The following is a 24,945-nucleotide window of genomic DNA, read 5'->3' on the forward strand; positions in this document are numbered from 1 at the left end:
ACATCTTGTGGACTTTGGTTGTAATGGCTGTTTGTGAAATAGTTTCCTGCTACATTTAAAATAACAAGCAAGCAAGTGTAGCGTAATGAGTTATGAGAGAGAGGTGCATTTTTAAATACCTGTTAAAATTAAGGTGACACTTTGGGGTTTATTATCTACAAGTATTACCAGTATCCACAAATATTACCATCCATTTTATCTAAATAACTGTTAACACTTTCCTGTCTGTCAGCAAAATGTTAACAGTGTGACCTGTAAATCAATTCAGATACACGTGTTAACTCATCAGAATGTGCTCCACTACTTTAAGCAGGATAACACATTCTTTTTTCAAGTGGATGTCAGTACTAAACTCTGTTTAGCAGCAATGCTGAGCTCTACCACTTGAATAACAAAGTGCTACCTTAGACTTGTCCATGTGCAGTAGAGTAACCTTCTTTTGTTCTCACTCTGCTGCACATGTGCAAGTTTAAAGTGATACTGACACTAAAAAAAATCTTTTCAAAATATTAATGTACATTAAGTTACCTATAGGTCATGTTGATAATTTTTCACTGATCATTCTCCTTTTGTAAGTAATTGTTATTGAAATTCCTATACCTGCCAACTTGGCTGTCCCTTCTCAGCCTGTCAGAGTTTCTAATGCTAACGGACTACTGTTGCACAAATATGGCAGCCCCCCTCATTCAGGAACATGGGGATAAGAAAGGTTATGTAATAGAATAAGGCAAATACTTTTATGGCAAAATTATAAATAGCATCAATATTATAGATATAAAAAAAAAAAAAGAAAGATTATTTTCTGCTGTCAGTATCTCTTTAAGTCTGCCATAGGAGTGCCTGGGAAAGGAAAGTATGGGGCAAAACTTGATTAAACTTTACATTCCTTGTCCTTTATTTAGTTTAGGAAAATATATAACTATATACTGTATGATTATTTAGTTGATTTTCCTTTTATGGTGTCTTAGCTGAATATATTATTATTATTATTATTATTATCACTTATTATATCTGATAAACCACTTGTTGCTTATTATTTGGTTTTATAAATCACCAACTCTCTTGATATTAGTAAAAATTAACATTTGCTGGGGTAAAGGAAATTTAAAAAAGGACTGTTTCATTAGAGAGCTGTGATTGTTTAGAAAAGTCAGCGGTTTACTGCATTGGCGGCTCCCCCTTTTTTCTCTTTATTTGAACACACTGTTTTTTGCTTTTGATTGTACTTGGCTTCTCACAACTATAAATGTTAGTCCAGCAGATGAAAATGTGTCTGCCATCTCATTCATAAATCCTAAGAGAGAGTCATTAAAAGAAGGCTCTATTACAAGTGGTTACGTTTGGGGACTTGTGTCTAGCTATCGAGTGACCTAATTTAACTGCCCTGACTGCATTCTTGGTCAATATCGTTTAAGCAGCATGCAGCATATGTGGAAAGAGATACACCCATACGCCTACTTTCCTGCCTCATTTGAGGAAACCTCCTAATGTTGCATGGCAATGTAATCATTATATATCTCATCAGGGTTTGAATAGACATTTATTGTTAATAATTGCATAGGTGGCTGTAATGACACATGGCTTGCTGCTGAAGAACTTTTCAGATACTTAGAGAAACATATCGGTTAATAATTTTAACACTGCAGTGGACTGAAAGAATATTAAAGTGGAAGGAGGTAAGATGGTTACACATGCATGTTATTAGTCTGCACTTTTCACTGCCTATGCTCTTGAAAGCTGATTTACATGTTAATGGGCTTTTAGGTGTATGTACATTTTGCTCTGTACAAGACATTTGTTTTAATTTAGGATGGTGATTTCATTTTTATGTATCAATACATTATTTATCAGCACTTTATATTTCTGTTAATAGGCAGGTCTGCTTTTTCACTGTTAAAACAAACTAGCATTCCAAAATGGTTTTATACATTTTTTTTTATAAATATTTGCTTACACTGTCATAAGCAATTTATTTTATTTGTTCTAGTCAACACTATAAGCCTATAAAAAGTCTTATTAAAAAACCTGTTTTACTTACTTATTAAAAAGTTTTAAAGATACCAGAGACAGATATTCAGCCAATAAAAAAAAATGACTATTTTCCATAACATTTGGGGGCCAATATTGATTTTGCCTTATGGATCGCTTGCCTGTCAATCCAAGAAGCCTATTGTTCTGTTGACCACACTTATAAGCAGAGCTGTTAATTGCTCCATTTTTTACCTTTGCACTTTGCCCCACAGTGAGCTCCCAGATGCCCAGAAAAAAAGTGCAGGGACCTGTAATATCTGGAATTAGAATGCAGCTATGCCCTGGACACACATGCCGACCGAATGACCCCCTTAGATGTAGATTTACTTCTAGGGCATCCCTCGCATCTGTTAATCTCAACAGGCCTAGACTTTTAGCTAATAGACAACAATTTGTGCCTTTGGCCTATAGATTTTTTTAAATTATTTAGAAAGCTGATTTTATCATTTAAACGTAGTGTCACTTTACATATTTTTTTTACAGCAATGACCTTATGTTCTGTTCTGGAAAAAAATAACTGACTTTGCAACCCTTCTGAAAACCCCAATTGTTCAGATATAGGACCTGTTGTCCAAAATACTTTGGAAACAAGTGTTTTCCGTCTTTCCATATAATGGATCACCATACCATAAGTGTATAAAAAAATCATCTAAACATTAAATAAATCCAAATAGATTGTTTTGCCTCTAATAAGAATTATTTCTTATTTGAGATCAAGTACAAAACACAGTCTTGTTATTACAGAGAAAAATTAATATTTTTCAAAAATCTTAATTATTTGATTATAGTGGAGTCTATAGGAGATGTCCTTCCTGTTATTCAGAGCTTTCTGGATAACCAGTTTCCAGATAACTGAACCCCTACCTGTTTCTGCAAAAATCTTAATTATTTGATTATAATGGAGTCCATAGGAGATGTCCTTCCTGTTATTCAGAGCTTTCTGGATAACCAGTTTCCAGATAACTGAACCCATACCTGTTTCTGCAATGTGGAAAACTAAAATATTGCATGCCCTTTAACCCACATTAAAGGGTAACTATCTGAAAATAAGAATTTACTATAAGCTTTACCTGATGAAAATAGGAACATTTTAATTCAATTAATTTGGTAGCATTTCTAAAATTATCAAGTATATCTTAGTAGTAATATCCCCCTCTAGGCAAGCTGTTTCTCTTCATGCAGGAATCAGATATTGATGGACAGTTAAGTCAAATACATCACTGGTATGTGTGCTCCTTTTACCTAGACAGTGTATTGGATCTCACTTTGGCTTATTAATCGACACCTGGTAAACTGTACAGTGGTTATCTTTTATTCAGCCAGTTGCTGGAAGAACAATGAAAGGGGAAAAAATTACTTATTGCCATGGGTTCTATGCCATGACTAGATAAAATCTAATGGTGTCTGACGACTTTTTTATTTTTTCCTCATTAAAAAATCAGATCAAAATCACTCATGTAGTTTATCCCTAAATTTCCTCTGTTTTATAAATGAGCTCCAGTCTTTCAGAATAACTGACTATGCTTCAACGTCTGCATGTAAAGAGACAGATTGGCTAAAGGGAAAGAGTACAATTGTTCCAGAAATGGTAAAGAATATTGAATTGACAATTTCTCAAAGACCGATATTTTAATTTTCACAATAGTTACCCTTTATTATGTCATTTCTTAATTTGTAGCGCTCTTGCTTAGTTTCTCCATACAATGGGAATTGTGTTAGGAAGGATATAAAGGCAACTGTGCCATTTTTAGTTTATAGAGGAACAGTATAGAAGAATTATATTGTCAGAAGTAGTTAAACATACAGGCCTGTGATCCCAAACTTTTTTCATGTAGTAGGTAGTTATCCATTATGAGTTTGTCTATTTCTGTTACATTCTGTACCTTTTACTTTTCCTATTCCCACATTATACTTTTAGAATGCTGCCTTACTGAAATACAATAACAGTATATGTATTACTTATTGAGCTAGAGATGGAATTGGAGCTTTAGTGAGAGTGCTATTACAGAGGTCTCATTGTTTTACACATCAACTATGAGTGTATAGTGCCCTCAAAAATATATTTATCTATCTGTAGAAATAAGCCAAATCAACTGGACTTGCTGTGTTTTTTTCTTTTCTTTCTCAATTCAGAAGAAAGCCAGTTGGATTACTGGTGAAACCTCTTTAAGAAAAAAAACACAGCAAGTCCAGTTGATTTGACTTAATTCTATAGATATGCCATGACCTGGATGAATGAGAATTTTCACAAACAATATAATTATCATTCTTCACTTTGGTTTTTTTATAGGGATGCACCAAATCCAGGATTCGGTTCGGGATTCGGCCGGAATTCAGCCTTTTTCAGCAGGATTCGGATTCAGATCAATCCTTCTGCTCGGCCGAACAGAATCCAAATCCAAATTTCCATATGCAAATTAGGGGCAGGGAGGGAAATCGCATGACTTGTCACAAAACAAGGAAGTACATTTTTCCCCTTCACACCCCTAATTTGCACATGCATTTGCAAATTAGTATTCAGTTCGGTATTTGGCCGAGTCTTTAGTGAAGGATTCGGGGGTTCAGCCGAATCCAAAATAGTGGATTTGGTGCATCCCTAGTTTTTATAAATAAATAGAAGCTTTGAGTATGTTTATCAGCATAGAATCCCCTGCACAAAGTATCATAACAAACATTTAAACACAAGACTGGCTTGGCTTTTCTTCTGAGGCTTCTCAGAGCAACAGTATTCGCTCCCTCCATGTCTGTGACACTACTGATTTACCTTGGGTATACATTTCAGCAGCATTCTTTAAATTCTACATATTGTTATAATATAAACAGTTTATACAAATGGAAACAATTTGTTTTCAGGCAGTTCTGCTCACAGAATTTTTTTAGTTTGTTTTGTGTCCACTGTGCTCTGTGCCATGTCACACCTTTTATGTTTGGTAAACATTAACCAGACACAGACTTGTACTTATGAAAAGAAGGAGAACACCACACAAACATTTACATGACTCATACAAACACAGGTGACACATCTGGGCGGTGTCTACCTCCTTTTTGACTGTTTTATATTTCATGTGTATATCTCTGTTTAGCAGATGTTTTTTATCTGAACTTCATGCGTGATCCTTTCAAACATTTGATTTTGCCAAATCAGGGCCGGAACTAGGGGTAGGCAGAGTAGGCGCCTGCCTAGGGCGCAATTATATGGTGGTGCACTTCTAGGGGGATTTTTTTTATTTATTTTAAAATCAACCTTGGTTTAATTGTAGTGTATTTAGATTTAATACACCGACTGCCTGTGAGGCTGTCCTCGGACTGGACCTCAAACCTCACTCCTTGTTGGTTATCAATGTACCATTATATTAAAGGTTTAATTGAAGACGAACTACCACTTTTATGTATTATAGTGTGCGGAAGTATGGCCTGCTATCTGGCATCCATTGCTTACACTGTTTGTTATATAATTTTTTTAATTACAATACTTCTAATGTATTTTACCTTATCATATATGTTGTGATCAGTCATTATTTATTATTACAAAATATTTTATTATGTTATGATGAAGATGCATGCAGAGTACAATTCCAAGACAGTCTATTGTGTTAAATACTTTTGTCACTGGCATCACCTACCTTACATATTTATATAAAATGAAAGTTTCAGTCCTGAATGTGTTGTAAGCTTTCTTTATAAAAAAAAAAAAAAAACACAATGGTAAGTGGGGGCACTGATTAAATGCCTTGCCTAGGGTGCCAAACTACCTTGGCCCGGCCCTGGGCCAAATGGAGCATTTATGTTGGTTGCTGGCAGACCTTTAAATGCCCGGGCCATACAAATACAATGACCTGTGGCCTGGTTCAAGTAGAAGAAATAATACTACATAAAAAAAAAAATTGCAATTTAGATTAATCTTTTATTTTCTTGGTGTATTTGTTGTTGAGGTTGCTGAGATTCTAGGATATATTTAGTTAGCACTCTGCTGTCTTAATGTTTCCTACTGTGTTTTTGATAGCGTAACTGCTATTTATTGAACCATGTGGGTTAATTCTGCATCTCTCCATGCCCCCTCCTTTATCCCTGATGCTGGGGTATTTTATTACAGCATTGCTCATCTGTTCCTATAGCAGTAACAGCTGGTTCAAATTGGCTGGCTGCCTGGAGAATCTGTTATTGGTTTGGGTTAAAGGTGCATTTTCTCACTAACCTCTAACAAAGTAAATGACCGTAGAGGGTTTTTTGCCACTTATGAAAAATGTACTTTTTTTTCCCCTCAAAACAGAACTTTCGGGTTTCATTTGGATGGTAAAGGACTGGCTGGCAGAAATGTCCCTGGCAAGTCTCGGATTAGTAGTTCTTAAAGGAAAACTATACCACCAAAATGAATACTTGAGCAACAGATTTATAAGTTTACATCAAATTAAGTTGCATATTAAAGAATCTTGTCATACCGATATATATATTTAAGTAAATATTGTCCTTTTACATCTCTTTCCTTGAACCACCATTTTGTGATGGTCTCTGTGCTGCCTCAGATCACCTGACCAGAAATACTACAACTGTAGCATGAAGAAGTGTGGAAGCAAAAGACAGAACTCTGTTAATTGGCTCATGTGACCTAACTAGTATGGCTTGTTTGGTATGTTTGTGTGCACAGTAAATCATACGATACCAGTGGGCTGTCCTTATTTTTTAAAATGGCAATTTTCTATTTATAATTACCCAATGGCGCATACTACTAAAAAAGTATATCATTATGAAAATGGTTTATGTACATGAAGCAGGGTTTTTCATATGAGCAGTTTTAAGCAATATATCTTTATAGAGACCTACATTGTTTGAGGGTATAGTTTTCCTTTAAGCTGCCATAGTAATTTCTGGTATTTTGCTTATTGCACATTAGGATAATTTCATACTAAGACATTTGGTAGCAGGATACTTATAGCTGCTTATATTTTAATAAATAGTAGCCATAAAGGGCATGTTGAAATAATTCATAAAGACTGTTAATGTTTTGTGTTGAGGCTTGCTAACAGTTGAGTCTGTTGGCATAATGGTGTGTGCACATTGGTGATGAATCTGTTATCTCCTGCAAACCCACTCCCCCTGGAGCAGTATGCATAGTTTGCATTCTTGATTTAGTTTTTGATTTGCTAAGCTACTTTATTTACTCATGCTCCATTATAGTATGCCATATGCAGAGACAAAAATAGTTAGCATTTTGTAATTTTAAAATTAATATTTTAGAAACTATGCTAAAAAACTGTTGTTCCCATTGATATACTCCCTTTAACAATTTTTACATAAATAATGTTTCATGATTTTAGATAGCTGTTGTTTTGGTGAAGTAGAGCATGCATAAAAGTGAATGATTAGAGACAATTTAATTGTCATTACTAATGACATCCTAAAATTACCATACTCATTTTGAATAAATGCTTGTCTGTAATTAAAAAAATACTTGTTTTATTTGATTTTCAGTGACATTTTTAAGCTTTTCATTTGTGTTGGGTGAGCAGCATTCTGTAACCATACATATGTAACTTCCAAATCCAGCATTACTTAGGGCAACATCACATGTGGCGTTTTTACGTTTTTACATATTGTGCGTAAATACGCACAATATGAAGCCCTATTGAATATAATGGAGTATACACTATAGCAATTCCCATGGGGCAGGTGCGAGCCAACATCCGCCACAAGGCACCAGTTTGTGTTTTTAGCAGAAACTCCAATACGCCAAGGAAACAACATATAATTGGAAGTCTATGGAATCCGCAGGTTTGGAAATACACCTTTCTGAAATACGCTGAGAATTTTCAATATGGCGGCCAAACTCTTGCGAGATGGATTTCGCATATACGTATTTACGGCGGTGTATGCTGGTGACGTAATTACATTGCGTATTGACAAGCAGTTCGGCTACATTGTGCATTGTAACAAGTTTTCCACTTGGCTTTTTTTTCCGCAAAACTTTACTAAAATTCTTCTGAGTTGAATTGTGGGAAATGAGAAAAAACAGAAATGCTTTTTGGGAAAAGAAAACTACAGGCTGAAAATGCATATTCTCATGCGTGTGTGGATTCATTGGCGTATTTACGCTCAACAGCACATTTTTAAAACCGCCACGTAAAAACGCCACATTTGACCTTGCCCTTGCAGAGCTACTGATCACAGTAATAAAAATCTTGAGAAAGGTTTCATTAATTGTGATAAAAATTCTATCTCATTTTAGTAATAGGTTATTTTTTATCTGTAGTAAGGATGTTGTAGTTTTAAGGAATATTAGAGATACTGACACCAAAAATTAAACTCTCTTTTACATCTATCATAATATTGCCTTTGAAAGCTACTTATAACTTTGCCATAAAGTATTAGCATAATGCTTTTACATTACCTGTCTGATGCCCCATGTTCCTGTATGAGGGGGCTGCCGTATTTGTGCAGCAGGAGTCCATTAGCAAAAAAAAAGTTAACTGACAGGCATGCAACAGTCAGGTTGGCAAAACAGTCAGGTTTAGGAACTTCAACCAACAATAACTTACATATACAAACCTCTCGGCAAAAAACGATCAACATGACCTATAGGTAACTTTTATTGTACATTCATATTTTAAGTAGATTTTTAGTGTCAGTATCACTTTAAGACATGGTGCTCCTAATTACAAAACACTCCTTATACAGAAAACCTTAGTTATTTAATATTGCTGATTAATAGATTAATACCTGTAATTCATATTTAGCCATGCCAGTCTGTTGTGAGCTTTGCACAAAGTCCTTTTCAAATAGGTAATTAGCAGCACCAAAGGCAGGTGTGGATCCACTCGTCCACAGAATAAAAGTAATTTCTATCGTGGAATTTAAGCTGCAAATTGTAGAAGACAGGACCGGTATCAAGCACACCTGAAAAAGAAGCTGTAATAGTGAAGTATTGCCGGAGTTCCTGGCTGGCCTGGTAATAGAACTTACTGAGTCGCACCTATAAATTGAGCTGTATTGATTTAAAGTCCTCTGTCTGTTGATGTCTCTCCCCAGGAAGTTATGTTTGTCGGCCGTGGATGATCAGGAGATATCGTAGCGGAGTATCTCTTGTAGCAGGTTCTGTAGCTCCTGTTTGAGCTGGCACCGTGGTCTGGGACCGGGGGGGGGGGGGAGGTGAGAGACAGCGGGCTTTAATTCCGAGATAGGCAAATAATCAAGAGACCCTTTGTGAGTAGATCCGGTGATTTTGTATATCTTCCTGAAAGGAGCGTACTTTACTATATATTATGTTTTACATCTAGGTACCTGGGGATTCACAAATTAATTACCAGCGCACCGATCTTAGAAATTACTCATATTTAGCCATATTGCCATATTTTACAGTAACCGTTAATGCGATAATCTGCTCAAAATGTATTAGGTATACTTCTTACACTATTATTTTTTTTGCTAGGAATGGCTTTTTGTTCCAAGTCAAATTCATAAATACATATTTAAAATCTACAGCAAATAAGCCAACCGTGATGCATAATGGGTGGGTGTTTGTGCAACAGAATAAGCATTTACACGCAACATCAGGACATATTCCAGACAACGTAGAAAGCAAAACCATGTACTCTCTTGAAGTATTTTCTTATGTCAGCTATGCTGAATTAAAGATGGCCGTACAACATAAAACTTTGTTTTCTGGTCAGGTCTATAAAGACTTTTTGTGATTGCCCCAAAGTTTGACCAAACAGCTCATGTGGGGGTAGCATACATAGACCCCATGATCCTACTGAATAGTCAGAAAAATCTGGACCCTATAAAAACATCGGCATGCATGTGCCCAATTTTAGATTAACAAGTCATGTAATGGTGCCTGGTGCTTGTTCATCCACAGAATACTGTTGTAATTAAAATTACTATAAGGTACATGCACTGGCCTCGTGTGGTGTAAGAAATTGCAGGGAAGATAGAAGTAATAGAAGCATGATACTCTAATAAAAAGTCCCCTGGTATTGTGAATTTGTACAGAAAAGAACTGTTCCAGTGCACCAGTAAGTAATAAAAGTCACTTAGAGGTGTCTAACAAACCCCCAGTGAATAGGACTATTGTTGCCTAACAATAAGTGAGCTGTGAAATAACACAAGGGGAAAAAACAAAAAAATGTTTGTTAAAATTTAAAGTTTGGTAACTAGAAAATGAAACTGTGATTGAGGTGTACTAAGTGGTAAACTTTGACAAAGGGCAATACTGCTTTAAGAAATCCTGCTTTTCAGCTCTCTTGGTTTACACTGACTGGTTACCCTGGTTACCAGGCAGTAACCAGTAAGAGACTTGAGGGGGGGGGGCACATGGGTCATATCTGTTGCTTTTGAATATGAGCTGAATGCTGAGGATCAATTGCAAACTCACTGAACAGAAATGTACCATGGGGCCCCCCTTCAAGTCACTGACTAGCTCAAAGTTATTGAGCTGAAAAGCAGGAAGTTGGATTCTGGCTGTTTTATTAGACATCTGTTCACTCCAGCCTTTATACTATTACATTTTTGGCTAACTAACTATATTAGAAACATTTTTTATTTTGCACAGCCTATCTATTTACACAGTTTTTAGTTTCACACTGAACTGTTCCTTTAAAAGATGGAAAGTTGATTGTTGAAGTGAACAGCAGTTGTGGCATTCACACATTAATAGACAAGCCTTTATAATGACATTCTGAACATCTAAGCTTTTTTTTTAATCCTATGATGTCGTTCTTTTGTTCCGCAGTATAGTGACATATCACGATTTTGAGTCTGTTATATAGTAAATTATTAGCTCCTTCATTGCATGACTGCAATTCAAAAGTATGAGCCCTTTATTCACATCCAAAGGATCTCAAATAGTTACAATACACAGGCATACAAGTTTTTTCTCTTTGTTTCTTCTTTATGTTTCATCTGCTCCAGTCTGGTGATTATTGAAAGCATACATGATTTTTTTGACCTTTAGTCAAAGGATTCTACTTTTTACAGATAATCTTTGTAGAAAATACACCCAAGCCGTTAGTACTCTTTCCCGAAACAAGCAATTAAATTACGTGTTCGATGATCACAGTTGGCTACTTTCTCACAATATGTTCAACAGAACTGACTAGCGTTAATGGAGGAGGTTACAGTGAAAACAGAAGAAGCAGAGGCATTGTTTTTCTTCCCTTTCTGAAATGCTTTCTTTCGCCTCTTAATTTCAGAATTTCCTATACATAGTGATTTATCATTTTTCATATACATAACTGAGTGATTTACTTGGTTTGTTGATGATCAGCCCATAAAATGTGAATACCATAACTTATAACCTAAAGTAACCATATAACTAATGCATGTGTTGTAAATGGAGTGAAAACTAAGTATGTACGTGCTTCCAAGTTTTTTAATGTAGTGCTTCCAAGTACAGGTATAGGATCCCTTATCCGGAAACCCGATATCCAGAAAGCTCCAAATTACGGAATGGCCTCCCATAGACTCCATTTTATCCAAATAATCCAAATTTTTTAAAATGATTTCCCTTTTCTCTGTAATAATAAAACAGTAGCTTGTACTAAGATATAATTAATCCTTGACTCCATACAATATATTTATGACATATTGATGATTACTCGGCTTGCTGGGTAGGAAAGGCAGGGATAGACCGCATTCAAGATTTGAAGGGCCTCGTGTTCACTGACCTCTCAAAGCAGTTGTTAGAGCAATACAATACCTTTTAATAAAACAAACATATCCATCTACCATGGGGGCTGCAGCTGAGCATGGAAAGGGTGCCTATTGGGCACCATTGGGCTAAGGTATTTTTGGCATGGACGTGTGTGACATTTTTTTTCCTTTCTAACTTCATCACAGATATTTTCCATATTCCATGCATTTCTACACACTATATACAGTGATTCCTAAAAATACATTTGTAATGACCTAGTGATGGCTACTCAGGTTACCAGGTAGACATCATTCAAGATTTTAAGGGTGTCACGTGTTCACTGACCTCTGAAAACAGTTGTTGATAGAGCAATATAATATTATATATTAATAAAACAAACATATCCATCTACCATTGGGGCTGCAGCTCAGCATGGAAAGGCTACCTATTGGGCACCACTGGGCTAAAATATTTTCGGCATGGAAGTATCTATGAGTGACATATTTTTCCTGTCTATTTATTTTATTATAGTTTTTGAATGATTTGACTTAACCATTTTAAAAATAAAAATGTGGAAATTTTGACAACTAGGGATGGGTGATTTTTTTCGCCTTGTTTCACCGCAAAAATGACGCCCATAGACTTGTATGGCATTGTGCGACAAAATTTTTTTTTCGATATGCAACTAATTTTTTTTGACGCCCATATATTGGGATTTAGTCAAGACTTTTTACAATGGATACAGATTGTGATGGGCCTTTCAGATGTCTGTCTGAGTGGACCAATGTTTTGTGTCATTGGCAGATGGATGGATGTACTGTAAAAATATATAATAATTTTTTGGGACTGCTTTTTTATGGATTGTTGCCAGGGAGGTTGCTGTTTTTTTTCCTTCAACCTACTTGTTGCAGTTAATAACTGCAAGAACAAATTTCCAATTCGGCAAATCTTTAAGAGCAGAGGTTCCCAAGCTGTGAAAATGGCACTTAGTGTGTAGTAATGATTGTAGGCCTATACACATGGGGGCATCTAAAATTTAGCACAGTGCATGCATATCGGTTGTAAAAATGTTTTTTTTTAATGCTTCTGGTATGGGTTTATATCAGTACAGTAAAGTGAAATTCACATAGAGATTTTTGTTGTGTACAGAAATTAAAGCAGTTTTCAGTCACGTGTAATGCAAACATAAACAATTGTGTATTAGACTATGGACAATAGCATGCTAATAAATGAATTTGGAGTATTTTCGCCAAAAATGAAAATGTGCCATATTGCTAATTTGATCTTATAATACATATGACATATTAATTTCCCATTGGTGAAAATTCTCTTCACATTGGCTTACATTTGTTCATTGAATATTTCATTTTTACCAAGAGTATTTTCTCCAGGTTCAAGATGGCAAACTGACTTTCTAAACGTAGAGTTGCCTATTTTGCATCTTATCTACATCACCTTCTCCATGCTCCTATCCCACATATGTAATTTGTTTGTGGTTTAACTTCTCTAGTGAATTTTCTCCACTACAATTGTATGGGGAACATTTGCAGTGAATTTACACCAGTAGAAATCTTGCCACATTCACACTATAGTAACTATTGTGTAATCTTCTGAACAAACTGCTGTAGTAGATTTGTTTCTTTTGAAGAAATTATTTGTGACATTGTTTGTTTTTTTTCTTTTACAGGATGTTTTAAATAACCTAGACTCTTGTGATTTGGAAGATGATGATCTCATGTTGGATGTTGATCTACCAGAGGACACCCCTTTTGACATTGGTTTGTATATAGTTTACTGTACTATTGCAAGATCATATAAAGGGTCACTATCACTGTTATGTTATGAAAAGGCTACTCTGGCCCTAAATCAGAGCCAGCAAGTAGCTGGCTACTGTGTGTTTGCTTCAGAAAGACCATTACAGATAATATTAATAAACTGCTGTGTAGCCATGGGGGCAGCCATTCAAACTGGAAAAATGAGAAACATACAGTAACACATAAGCCCTGTCCAATACAATGGTGTTTTATCTGTTATGTGCTGTGTAAGCTTGAATGACTGCCCCCATGGTACACAGCTGCTTGTTTATATAAACTATAGTAGTTTTTCTGAATCAATCACACAGATTTTACCAGTGCAGAGCAACCGTAAAATAAATGTTAATCACTTTGATACATTTTGCTTATGGTGTTACTGTTCCTATAAGGATTATAGTACAGAGAGGGGTTTGGTTCCCTTGTATGGTCTGGATTTCCAGGGTACTATTGGGTGACTTGCATTGGAGTAAGCACTTGCAGGTAATGTCTGTGAAAATGTATGGGTGTAAAAGTTTCTAGGTGCATAAGCGCAGTTCTAGAAGCACCCTGAAACCATTCTGCTAGGCATTACCCCAAGGCATGCAGTTGTCCATAAGGGCTTATGACTTTAGCAACCAAGCAAACACCTAAACAGACTGAAAGTTGAAGAGGAGAAACCTTCACAGATCAGTAACAAGAAAAAATGTACCCAGGAAATAAGGATATAAGAAATCAAAGTGTTCCACGACAAATTAAAGATTTTTGCTTTTGACAGTGTCACGCCCAATATATCTGCAAGATGATAGACCTAGGGTACCAGACTCTTTGCCACTCAACAACACTTCTGATTCACGGATTGTACATTTTTATTCTTGTGCATTCCGTTTATTGGATTGATATTTTGGTCTATTAATATTCTATTAGTGTCTTGTCTTACTGTAACACTATTTAGGTTGTATGTATAAAAATGGGTACAATGACCTGTTTACACTTTACATTACATTATCCATAATCTTTACATTTAGCAGTCTCTGCACTCTTGCTGTTTAATATAGATTCTGACTGGTGTTTTACTCCATGCAGTAATTCGTTTAAAGTACAAGAATGGGTAATTCACTTTGTGGTGCCAATTTGTTAGGCACCCCTTAGTGTATTGCATTGCTAACTTTTTCCCTTGAACAAATTTCCTCTTTGTAAAAAAAAATAAAATAAAAAAAAAATTTGCACCAGTCTTGCATTTTTACACAAGGCTGCCTTGAGGCAGACTTGAATAAGCGCACAATGGCAACATTTTACTATACTGCGCATGCCTAGAAAGCTGCAAGATTTTATGGATTAAGCAGCTCTCATGTAAGGAGAGACTTGCCTGAGTATGCAGCATTATGATTCATCTCAGGCCAGTACTCACACCTGTGGCACTTTGTGTAGAAGAGCTTAACAATTAAAGGGGTGGTTCACCTTTACGTTAACTTTTAGTATGTTATAGAATGGTCAATTCTAAGCAACTTTTCAATTACCGTATATACTCGAGTATAAGACGAGTTTTTCAGCACCCAAAATGTGCTGAAAAATTCAACCTCGGCTTATACTCGAGTCAATGGCAGCGCTACAAGGGCACCGGGAAAATATCTTTTGTTGGAGTCGAGGTTGCTGAGGACTCTGACTCCGAAACAAGGGCAGCACGCAGTACCGGGGAGCCCCTGATGAGCTGCAGTCCGAGCTGGAGATGGAGTACAGCGGTGTTCGACAAGTCCACCTCCCTGTCTGTGCGTCTGGCACCATGCCCAACTACACGATCAGGTACTGGGGGAGGGGTACACCCTGGCTCCTGCCCAACTAAAAGATTATGAGCTGGAGGGAGAAGAGACGAGCAGGAGAAAGGGAGAAGAGCAGCAGGGAGGGAGAAGAGAAGGAGGAAGGGAGAAGAGACAAGCAGGAGGGAAGATGCTGGGAGAGAGCATCCCTGTAATAATGGGCTACACACGTTGCAGGATTGCAAGCTGACTGGGCAAGCTCATGTGCCTGCATTTATGCTGTGCCAGTGGCTGGCATGTGAATGGGCTCCTTACTAATTGCCACTACTTGACCTGTAGTTTTACATATAAAAGTAAAGTCCTGCAGAGCAGCCCAGAAAAACACTGTCACATTATCACCATTGTCCCCTCAATTCTCATTCTATAGTCACTACAACTTGTGTGTCCATTAAGGGGGTATGAGGCTGCACTCTCTGCCCATGTGCGTCCCGGCACCCTGCTTTGCGCTGTTCACCCTGTGATGCATTTCTCACCCCTAGGCTTATACTCGAGTCAATAAGTGTTACAAGTTTTTGTAGGTAAAATTAGGTACCTCGGCTTATACTCGGGTCGGCTTATACTCGAGTATATACGGTAGTCTCCATTATTTATTTTTTATAGTTTTTTAATTTTGCCGCCTTCTTCTGACTGTTTCCAGCATTCAGTGACCCCATCTAAAAGTCAAATGCTCTTTAAGGCTACACATTTATTGTTATTGCTACTTTTTATCACTCAGCTTTCAATTCAGGCCCTCTTTTATTTATATTCCAGTCTCTTATTCAAATCAATTTGTGGTTGCTATGGTAGTTTGGACCCTAGCAACCAGATTTCTGAAATTGCAAACCACAAGTAAAAAGCAAAAACAGTTGCAAATTGTCTCTGAATTTCACTCTCTACAACAGGGGTCTCCAAACTTTTTTTTACCCGTGAGCCACATTCAAATGGAATAAGAGTTGGGGAGCAACACGAGCATGAAAAAAGTCCCTGGGGGTGCTAAATAAGGGCTGTGATTGGATATTTTATAACCCCCCATGTGGACAGGCGGCCTACAGGAGGCTTTATTTGACAGTACACCTGGTTTTTATGCAGCCAAAACTTCAAGCCAGCAATTCAAAAATAAGCACCTGCTCTGAGGCCACTGGGAGTAACATCCAAGGGATCAGGAGCAACATGTTGCTCACGAGCCACTGGTTGGGGATCACTGCTCTACAACATACAACATCTCTACATTGCTGACCATGAGCATACTTTTTATAAGCCAGGAACAGATCTGGTTCTGGTGCTTATGCTCTTGTAAGCAGTTCAAACCCAGCTGAGCAGCTCTGCTTTTTTAACTCAGGTGTGGGTGTATTGTCCTTTGGAGGTTCTGCTCCTCCAGGTGGTTGGAAAGGAAGTTGTGCCAGGGCTCTTTGGTTACAAGAATGATTTATTAATGTTTTGTTACTAGATTCTTCATACCTGCCACTAGGTGGGAAATTCCTTAAAGTACACTACTTAAAAGTAGATAAACACTATCTGGAAAATGCCATTGCTATATAGCAAAAATATTGTTAATTAAACATTAATATAAATTTCAGTTCTTTGCCCATAGAGTGTTCTGTCCACCAGTCGACAGAGAGAGAGAGACCAGTGGCCAATAAAACACCCCTCTCTGCCGGTCAGGTGTCATCCTGAAAGCACATGAAAGTGATGACATGATGGAGAAGGCTGGACACAAATCCCCATATGCCATAGACCTGAGCTAGCTATGCTAATCTTGTCTACCAGTAAATAGTTAATTGGCTGATTGGTCAACACCAAAAGTTTATCAAAGAGCATGTTAAGTTGTCATAGTCAGAAGAAAAGAACTGCAGTTATGTATGTCAAAAGTCTGAGCCACCTCCCAAAAATGGAATTCAGTTTACTAGCTGAAGTGATGAGGCATAGGAAAGATTGGCTGTGCCAATGCTGTTCCTTTAAATGAAAAATAAAAAAAAACTCGTCCTTTTAATATCCGTAGCCCTTTCTCTTTAGAGCACAGCCAGATTATTCCATTTTTTACTAATCCTAGACAAATTATTTCTTGTGCATTCCAATTGCTAATTTCTGTGTCACTTTAGCAGAGCTGGGATTGAGCCAAGGAATGCAGTGATTATAACAAATATGTGTGTTTAAGTGGCTTTGCTTAACTTGTGCTAGTCTCCATCCCGGGAGGTGCTGCTATTTATACTCTTAGCTCTACCTCACTAACTATTTAAGTGGTTAGTTCGGGCTGAGGTTTCAAGTCATAGGACACAACTGGGCTGTATTCCCAGGCAAACGGAGGGAGGGAATTCAGTAGGAAGGAAGGCCTGTTTGTGTAAATGCCTTGTATGTAGCAGTGTAGGAATCGACAAGAGAGTGACACAATGTTTCCCTTGTGCAGTTTTGCTGTTTGGGTAAGTGGATGAGTCGGCTTGGGTGGAAATATATTTTGGAAAAATGTAATGCTGGCTTTTCCTTCTTGCTGCTGAAAGTTCCCTCCATTGCTTCTCTATTCTTGTTTCTTTCTTTTATATATATTTGGATTAACTGGTTTTGATGTTTTTAGCATTCTTTATATTCCTGTTTAAAGGATTTAAGGATGTATAGTAAAATCAGTTTTGTTTAACCTAACAGGCTACCGGAAAACTATTTGACTTTCTTAGAAATCTTGACATTTAAGATGTTCTGAAATTTCAGTTTACTGTATTAATTTTCACATGTAAATTGTAACGTAGGCTGCCTGTTTCTTTTCTCTGACTGTTGTGTTTAAATTAGTTGTGTATTCCTTTTGTATACTGTTATTCCATTACTTGTACTTTGAGGATTTACCCAATGCAGCAGCTTCTCAAGCACAATTAATTGTGATCACATGATGCCATAGTAAACAGTTTGACTGGCCTCCTTTGTTTGGCCACAGTCATACTGAATATGCTGTAGCACTTTATTTTGGGGGTTAATTCGCTTTATTTTACTTGAGTTATTTCACCCTCAACAGAAACTGTTTATTTTTTTATTGTAGGGAAAGTGGAAAATATGAGTCATTTTGAAAGAACTGAAAGGAGTTTAAGGCAACCGCAACAGGCATTCTGGAAGAGGGCAGTCCAGAGTCTTAATGGACAAGAACAGTACCACCTGAGCAATGCAGACAACTATCAAAATAGCCGGTACTAAACGGAAATCTATGTCTATGTAAACTAAATGGTTGTCCACATGTGCCAAAGTCCTCCAGGTTAAAGTGAAATATGCCTTCATTGTAAAGAGAGGTTTATATATTTTTTTAACGTTTACAAAAATGTAGCCATAGGTTATTCTGCTCAATGAAAGAGGGCTGGAAGCGTTATAGATCAGTTTTGTTACTTTGCAGAATGTTTGCTTGGGTGTCCTGAACAATTTAGCCTTTTGTTGGGCAGTAAATAAAGCAAATATCTAGTTGTTGTTGTTTATAGTACTGAGACAAGCTTCCCCCCCTTTTATTATTTCAAGGGGACGTTTACCATCAAATGTTAATGTTGTACTTTGATCATAGTACTCTAAGCAACTTCTAAAATTATTATTCTTTGTTTTATCATGTACTCTCTCCAAATGTTATTTTAAAGTAGTACAACCCAACTAGCTTGTTGTGTAAGCTTTAAAAGTTATCATTACTGAGATTGACTGGTCCCTGCATTGTTTACACCTCAAATTCAGAAATTAAGATCATGCATTGTTCTCTCCTGTAACCCCTTGCATTGTTCAGATCTGTAACACCTCTATTGTTCACACCACTAAAGCCCTATACTGTGCAGCACTGTTTCACTTTAAGTAGCACAGTATGAACTGCTCATTTTAGGTTTTCCTGTCTCTTCCTGTATTCTACCTGCCCTATGCTTACTGTGTGTGCCATACTCTGCTTGCCCTATGCTCCCTTTGTGTGCCATACTCTGTCTGCCCTACTCTACCTGTTTGACGTGAGCCTGGTATGCTTAGTCCTTGGGGTTTCTTAGCATTTGGAAATTGTTGTTGGGGGCCCCCTAAGGTGCTGGGGGAGCTTTGTTATCCACAGAGGAGGAGGAATTTAAGGGTCTTTAAAGGAACAGTTCGGTGTAAAAATACAAACTGTCAAAATAGATGTCAAAAATAAAAAAAGGTTTCTAATATAGTTAGTTAGCCAAAAATGTAATGTATAAAGGCTGGAGTGACTGGATGTCTAACATAATAGCCAGAACTCTACTTCCTGCTTTTCAGCTCTCTAACCGAGTTAGCCAGTGGCTTGAAGGGGGGTCACATGGGACATAACTGTTCAGTGAGTTTGCAATTGATCTTCAGCATTCAGCTCAGATTCAAAAGCAAACAGTTATGACCCATGTGCCCCCTCAAGTCACCGATTGGTTACTGCCTGGTAACCAGTGGAAACTAAGAGAGCTGAAAAGCAGGAAGTTGTATTCTATTTCTGTTAGAAATCCAATCACTCCAGCCTTTATACATTACATTTTTGCCTAACAAACTATATTATATGTATAAAACATTTTATTTTGCACAGCCTATCTATTTACCCAGTTTTTATTTTTAAACTGAACAATTCCTTTAAGGGAATTAATTTCTTCACACATGAGTGATGGTTGAAATCCCTGTAGTGAGCACCAACCATTTGGTTTTTTGGAATGCTACTACCATTAATGTGGACATGGTCTTAAAAATTCTTGTGGTAACCTGGGTGTGGCTAAATTTGGGTGTGGCTTAAAACAGGGCGTGGTCAACACTGGCTTTTATTATCAGCCCTCCACCACATAGGCCAGAAAAATTCTAGCCCTGGGTACCACAAAAGTTGGACACCACTGATTTAAAGGAACAGTTTAGTGGAAAAATAAAAAACATTTTTCTAATAAAGTTAGCAAAAAACTAGGCTGGAGTGACATAATAACCATAACCCAACTTCCTGCTTTATGTCTCTTTCTAACTCTTAGTTAGTCAGCTACTTTAAGAGGGAGCACATAGGGCAAAATTGTTTTGCTGGAGCAGCACTATTATGATATGTTAAGAAAAAAATTGCTTTCCTGTGACAGAATCCCTTTAAAGGGATACTGTGATGGGGAACAAAATGAATCAGTTAATAGTGCTGCCCCAGCAGAATTCTGCACTGAAATCCATTTCTCAAAAGAGCAAACAGATTTTTTTATATTCAATTTTGAAATCTGACATGGGGCTAGACATTTTGTCAATCTCCCAGCTGCCCCTGGTCATGTGACTTGTGTATGCACTTTAGGAGTGAAATGCTTTCTGGCAGGCTGCTGTTTTTCCTTCTCAATGTAACTGAATGTGTCTCAGTGGGACATTGGTTTTTACTATTGAGTGTTGTTCTTAGATCTACCAGGCAGCTGTTATCTTGTGTTAGGGAGCTGTTATCTAGTTACCTTCCCATTGTTCTGTTATTTGGCTGCTGGGGAGGTTGGTGATATCACTCCAACTTGCAGTACAGCAGTAAAGAGTGATTGAAGTTTATCAGAGCACAAGTCACATGATTTGGGGCAGCTGGGAGATTGACAATATGTCTAGCCCCATGTCAGATTTCAAAATTGAATATAAAAAAATCTGTTTGCTCTTTTGAGAAATGGTTTTCAGTGCAGAATTCTGCTGGAGCAGCACTATTAACTGATTCATTTTGAAAAAAATTTTTTTCCCATGACAGTATCCCTTTAAGTGGTGGTTTAGTTTCTGAACTAGTGAGTCCTAAGTCTTGGCGTCCATGGTGCTTGGCATTTCTCTTAATACCAGTATATGTTGAATGACTATAGCCTCGTGACTTAAGGGTTGAACTCCACAAGTGATTTTGGTGCGATCCGACACGCTGTGCAAAAACGCAGGCGTCAAGTCGGATGCAACCGAAATAAAGTCCGACAGTCGTGACGCGTCAGATGAACGCTGCAACTTCATCCGACATTTCCATCTCTTACCTTATTTCCGTTGCATCCGACTTGACACCTGTGTTTTTGCGCAGCACATCGGATCGCAATGAAATCGCTTTTGCAGTTCCTTCCTGAATGGTAGCACCAGCCAGAAAGTACTATTGTAAAGCTTATCAGAAGTGTAAGGGGGTTATTTATCAAAGGTAGAGGTTTTTTTTAGACCTCGAATGAACTCACAACTCAAATGGCTTCTAATTTAACATTAATTCGAATGGAAAAAACACAAATAAGCGAGTTTGGGGTTAACAACACGAAAACTCAAATTGATCAAGTTTTCAGCGCAAAACCCCCTTTAACAAACTTGAACGTCATGCAGGCTGTTAACATCTTCAAATAGTTCAAGGGACCTCTGCCATTGACTTCTACATGACCATGACAAGTTTTATATTTGGTTTTTACGGCTTTGAGCTATTTTCAAAGTTGGGTATAATAAATCTCAAAAAATTAAAGTTTTAAAAAATAAATAAATAAAAAAAAAACTTGAAAAATGTTAGGTTTTTATTTTTTTACTAAACAATAACCTTGAAAACACAACTTGAACCTTAAGGGTAGGGACACACTGGGCGATTTGGGGAGATTTAGTCGCCTGGCGACTAATCGCAGCGACTTTTCTTCCGGAATGCCTCCCCTCACTCTGCGCCTGGATAAAATGAAAAGTCGCCGGCGCTAATCACACACGGCGATTCGTTTTCCGAAGTCGCCCGAAGTTGCCTCACGAGGAAACTTCGGGCGACTTCGGAAAACGAATCGCCGCGTGTGATTAGCGCAGGCGATTTTTCATTTTAGCCAGGCGCAGAGCGAGGGGAGGCATTCGGGGAAGATTGGTCGTGGAAAGTCGCGGCGATTAGTCGCCATGCGACTAAATCTCCCCAAATCGCCCTGTGTGTCCCTACCCTAAAGGGATCCTGTCATCGGAAAACATGTTTTTTTCAAAACGCTTCAGTTAATAGTACTGGAAAACACAACTTGAACCTTAAAGGGATCCTGTCATCGGAAAACATGTTTTTTTCAAAACGATTTAGTTAATAGTGCTGCTCCAGCAGAATTCTTCACTGAAATCGATTTCTCAAAAGACCAAACAGATTTTTTTATATTCAATTTTGAAATCTGACATGGGGCTAGACATTTTGTCAATTTCCCAGCTGCCCCTGGTCATGTGATTTGTGCCTGCACTTTAGGAGAGAAATGCTTTCTGGCAGGTTGCTGTTTTTCCTTCTCAATGTAACTGAATGTGTCTCAGTGGGACATGGGTTTTTACTATTGAGTGTTGTTCTTAGGCTAAGGCCACACTAGGCGATAGCGCCGAGATTTGACTCGCGGCGACTTTTCGCCGCGACTTTTAAGCCGCAATCGCTGGGGAAACTTTTGCGCTGGCGTCTATGGGGAATCGCGAAAAATCGCCAGCGTAAAAACACACGCGGCGATCTTTTTTCTATTGTCGCTCGAAATCGCCTAGCGAGGCAATTTCGAGCGACAGTAGAGAAAAGATCGCCGCGTGTGTTTTTACGCTGGCGATTTTTCGCGATTCCCCATAGACGCCAGCGCAAAAGTTTCCCTAGCGATTGCGGCTTAAAAGTCGCGGCGAAAAGTCGCCGCGAGTCAAATCGCGGCGCTATCGCCTAGTGTGGCCTTAGCCTTAGATCTACCAAGCAGCTGTTATCTTGTGGTAGGGAGCTGCTATCTGGTTACCTTCCCATTGTTCTTTTGTTTGGCTGCTGGGAGGGGGGAAAGGGAGGGGGTGATATCACTCCAACTTGCAGTACAGCAGTAAAGAGTGATTGAAGTTTATCAGAGCACAAGTCACATGACTTGGGGCAGCTGGGAAATTGACTATGTCTAGCCCCATGTCAGATTTCAAAATTGAATATAAAAAATCTGTTTTCTCATTTGAGAAATGGATTTCAGCGCAAAATTCTGCTGGAGCAGAACTATTAACCGATTCATTTTGAAAAAAATGTTTTTTACCATGACAGTATCCCTTTAATTAATCTGCCACTGAGTATATGGATTACTTGTTTTCTAACTATTCTTCCTTTATCAGAAAATCACAGACAGACTCTAGAACAATATGGTTTTGTAGGAAAAAAAGTAAACTTTACACCAACCCAGCATATTTCTGTAGAAGCTGTTTGTCGCCATCTCTTTGTTCTGGGTAGGAGCAGTATAATTGGGGGTTCCTAACATTTGGTAGCTCCTTGTGATTATATTTTCAGTTCTCCATACCAATGTTTATGAACAATAATCTGCAGAATTCTCCACTTAAATGAACTGTTTAGTGAATCTGTGTGGTTTATAATTGCCAGTGATTTGTTTAAGAATTTTTACTGCTATTTTTAGTGGGCTATCTATAGATTTTTAAATCTTCTGAGTAAGTATTTATTGTTAATATAAAGTGAGTAGGCTGGCCAGTCACATTTTTAGTTTGTCAATTATGAAATTGGACTATAAGGTATAGAGATTGGTCTTGTTTTTAGTATAATAATCAATTTGAATTTCGTTTTTGCTACTGCCAGTGGGCAGTAATGGTTTCCTTTATTTAACTGGAACATGTTTGGTATGTGTGCCCACAATAAATAGGTTTATTATTTCTGGGCAAAATGATGGTGGTTAAACCATATGTTTCGAAACAAAAGAAAAAAAGGTGCTCCAGAATGTCAATGTAAATATAAATGTGAATTGCTCACCAAGTAAATCAGGTGGTCCACGTGCACCAGCCCCAGACCCTCAACTTCAGGAACAACTAACCAGTATATGCAAAAAGAAAAACAGGGCTATCCAGCACTCAAAGAAATCCACAGTGCCATAAAAAAAGAAGTAGAAAAACTTTATTTATGATTTGAAGTTAAAAATGAGTAGCCTTGTTTTTCTTTTTGCATCAACCACATGGTTCAACAATAATTTATTAGATTCTGCAAAGTATTTTGTGTTTACAAAATGTTAAAACATAGTGAGACATAATAAAAAGGTAATTTAGATTTAATTATCCAGCTGGTCTTTCTTCAAATAAATATCTTTTGTAATGTGAAATTATATTGTACTAAATAAGCAGGAGAATATTAGAAAGGCACCTATACTGTTTGTTCTTTGTCCAAATAGGGTGGGTCTTGAAAAAAAAAAATTCTTGCTAATCAGGGAAAAGCAATAATAATGCTACTTTACTTTTTTTTTCTTTAGGGGACCTTACCTGGAGTCTCCAACTGATCCGAGAGAAAGCTGTCTTAGTCCAGGCAATTACTCTCAACCTCCTAGATGTGTACAAATGATGGGATTGCGTGAGAACACTGTAATGCTTGATGAACTGACTCTGCGACACATGGTCCAAGACTGCACCTCCGTTAAAACTCAGTTGTTAAAGTTGAAACGGTTACTACAGCAGGTATGAGGGCACTTTCACATTTTTTTTTCTATGCTAATAGTGAATTCTTAGCAAAGATTAATTACCTGTATGTGGTAAAAAGAACAATAAAACAAAGCTTTTATGCAAAGGGACTACAGGTATGGGACCTGTTAAGGGATCTTTATTTTATTCAAGTATATCACGTGACAAATTTTAATTTTTTATTTATTTTTTTGCAACATGGCCAGTTATCTGCACAGGAATGGCAGGCATGCAGAATAAGTTGGGGTCAATGTGGGTTGGCGTCATGTCAATGCTGAACAGACACAGGGTGGCAGTGGTGTTTAGCTGTCAGCAGAGAAATGGCACATGTGCAATAACCCTTGTATTATCTGTTCCACTGATGGCACTTGTAATTGAG

General features: G+C 37.5%; 1 protein-coding gene across 5 annotated transcripts in view; it reads left to right on the top strand.

Annotated features, from left to right (window-relative positions):
- The window catches only part of ccser2.L (coiled-coil serine rich protein 2 L homeolog), a 95,835-nt gene that overhangs the window by 39,677 nt on the left and 31,213 nt on the right, over nucleotides 1-24,945 (top strand). For all 5 annotated transcript variants that reach the window (XM_041568904.1, XM_041568905.1, XM_018225507.2 and 2 more), the window contains 3 exons: nucleotides 13,344-13,434; nucleotides 18,265-18,409; nucleotides 24,362-24,563. In XM_041568904.1, coding sequence (XP_041424838.1) covers nucleotides 13,344-13,434; nucleotides 18,265-18,409; nucleotides 24,362-24,563 — 438 coding nt within the window. The remainder of the gene's footprint in view (nucleotides 1-13,343; nucleotides 13,435-18,264; nucleotides 18,410-24,361; nucleotides 24,564-24,945) is intronic.

This window comes from Xenopus laevis, chromosome 7L, assembly GCF_017654675.1.
Source record: "Xenopus laevis strain J_2021 chromosome 7L, Xenopus_laevis_v10.1, whole genome shotgun sequence".
In the NCBI taxonomy this organism is placed as follows: Eukaryota; Metazoa; Chordata; class Amphibia; order Anura; family Pipidae; genus Xenopus; species Xenopus laevis.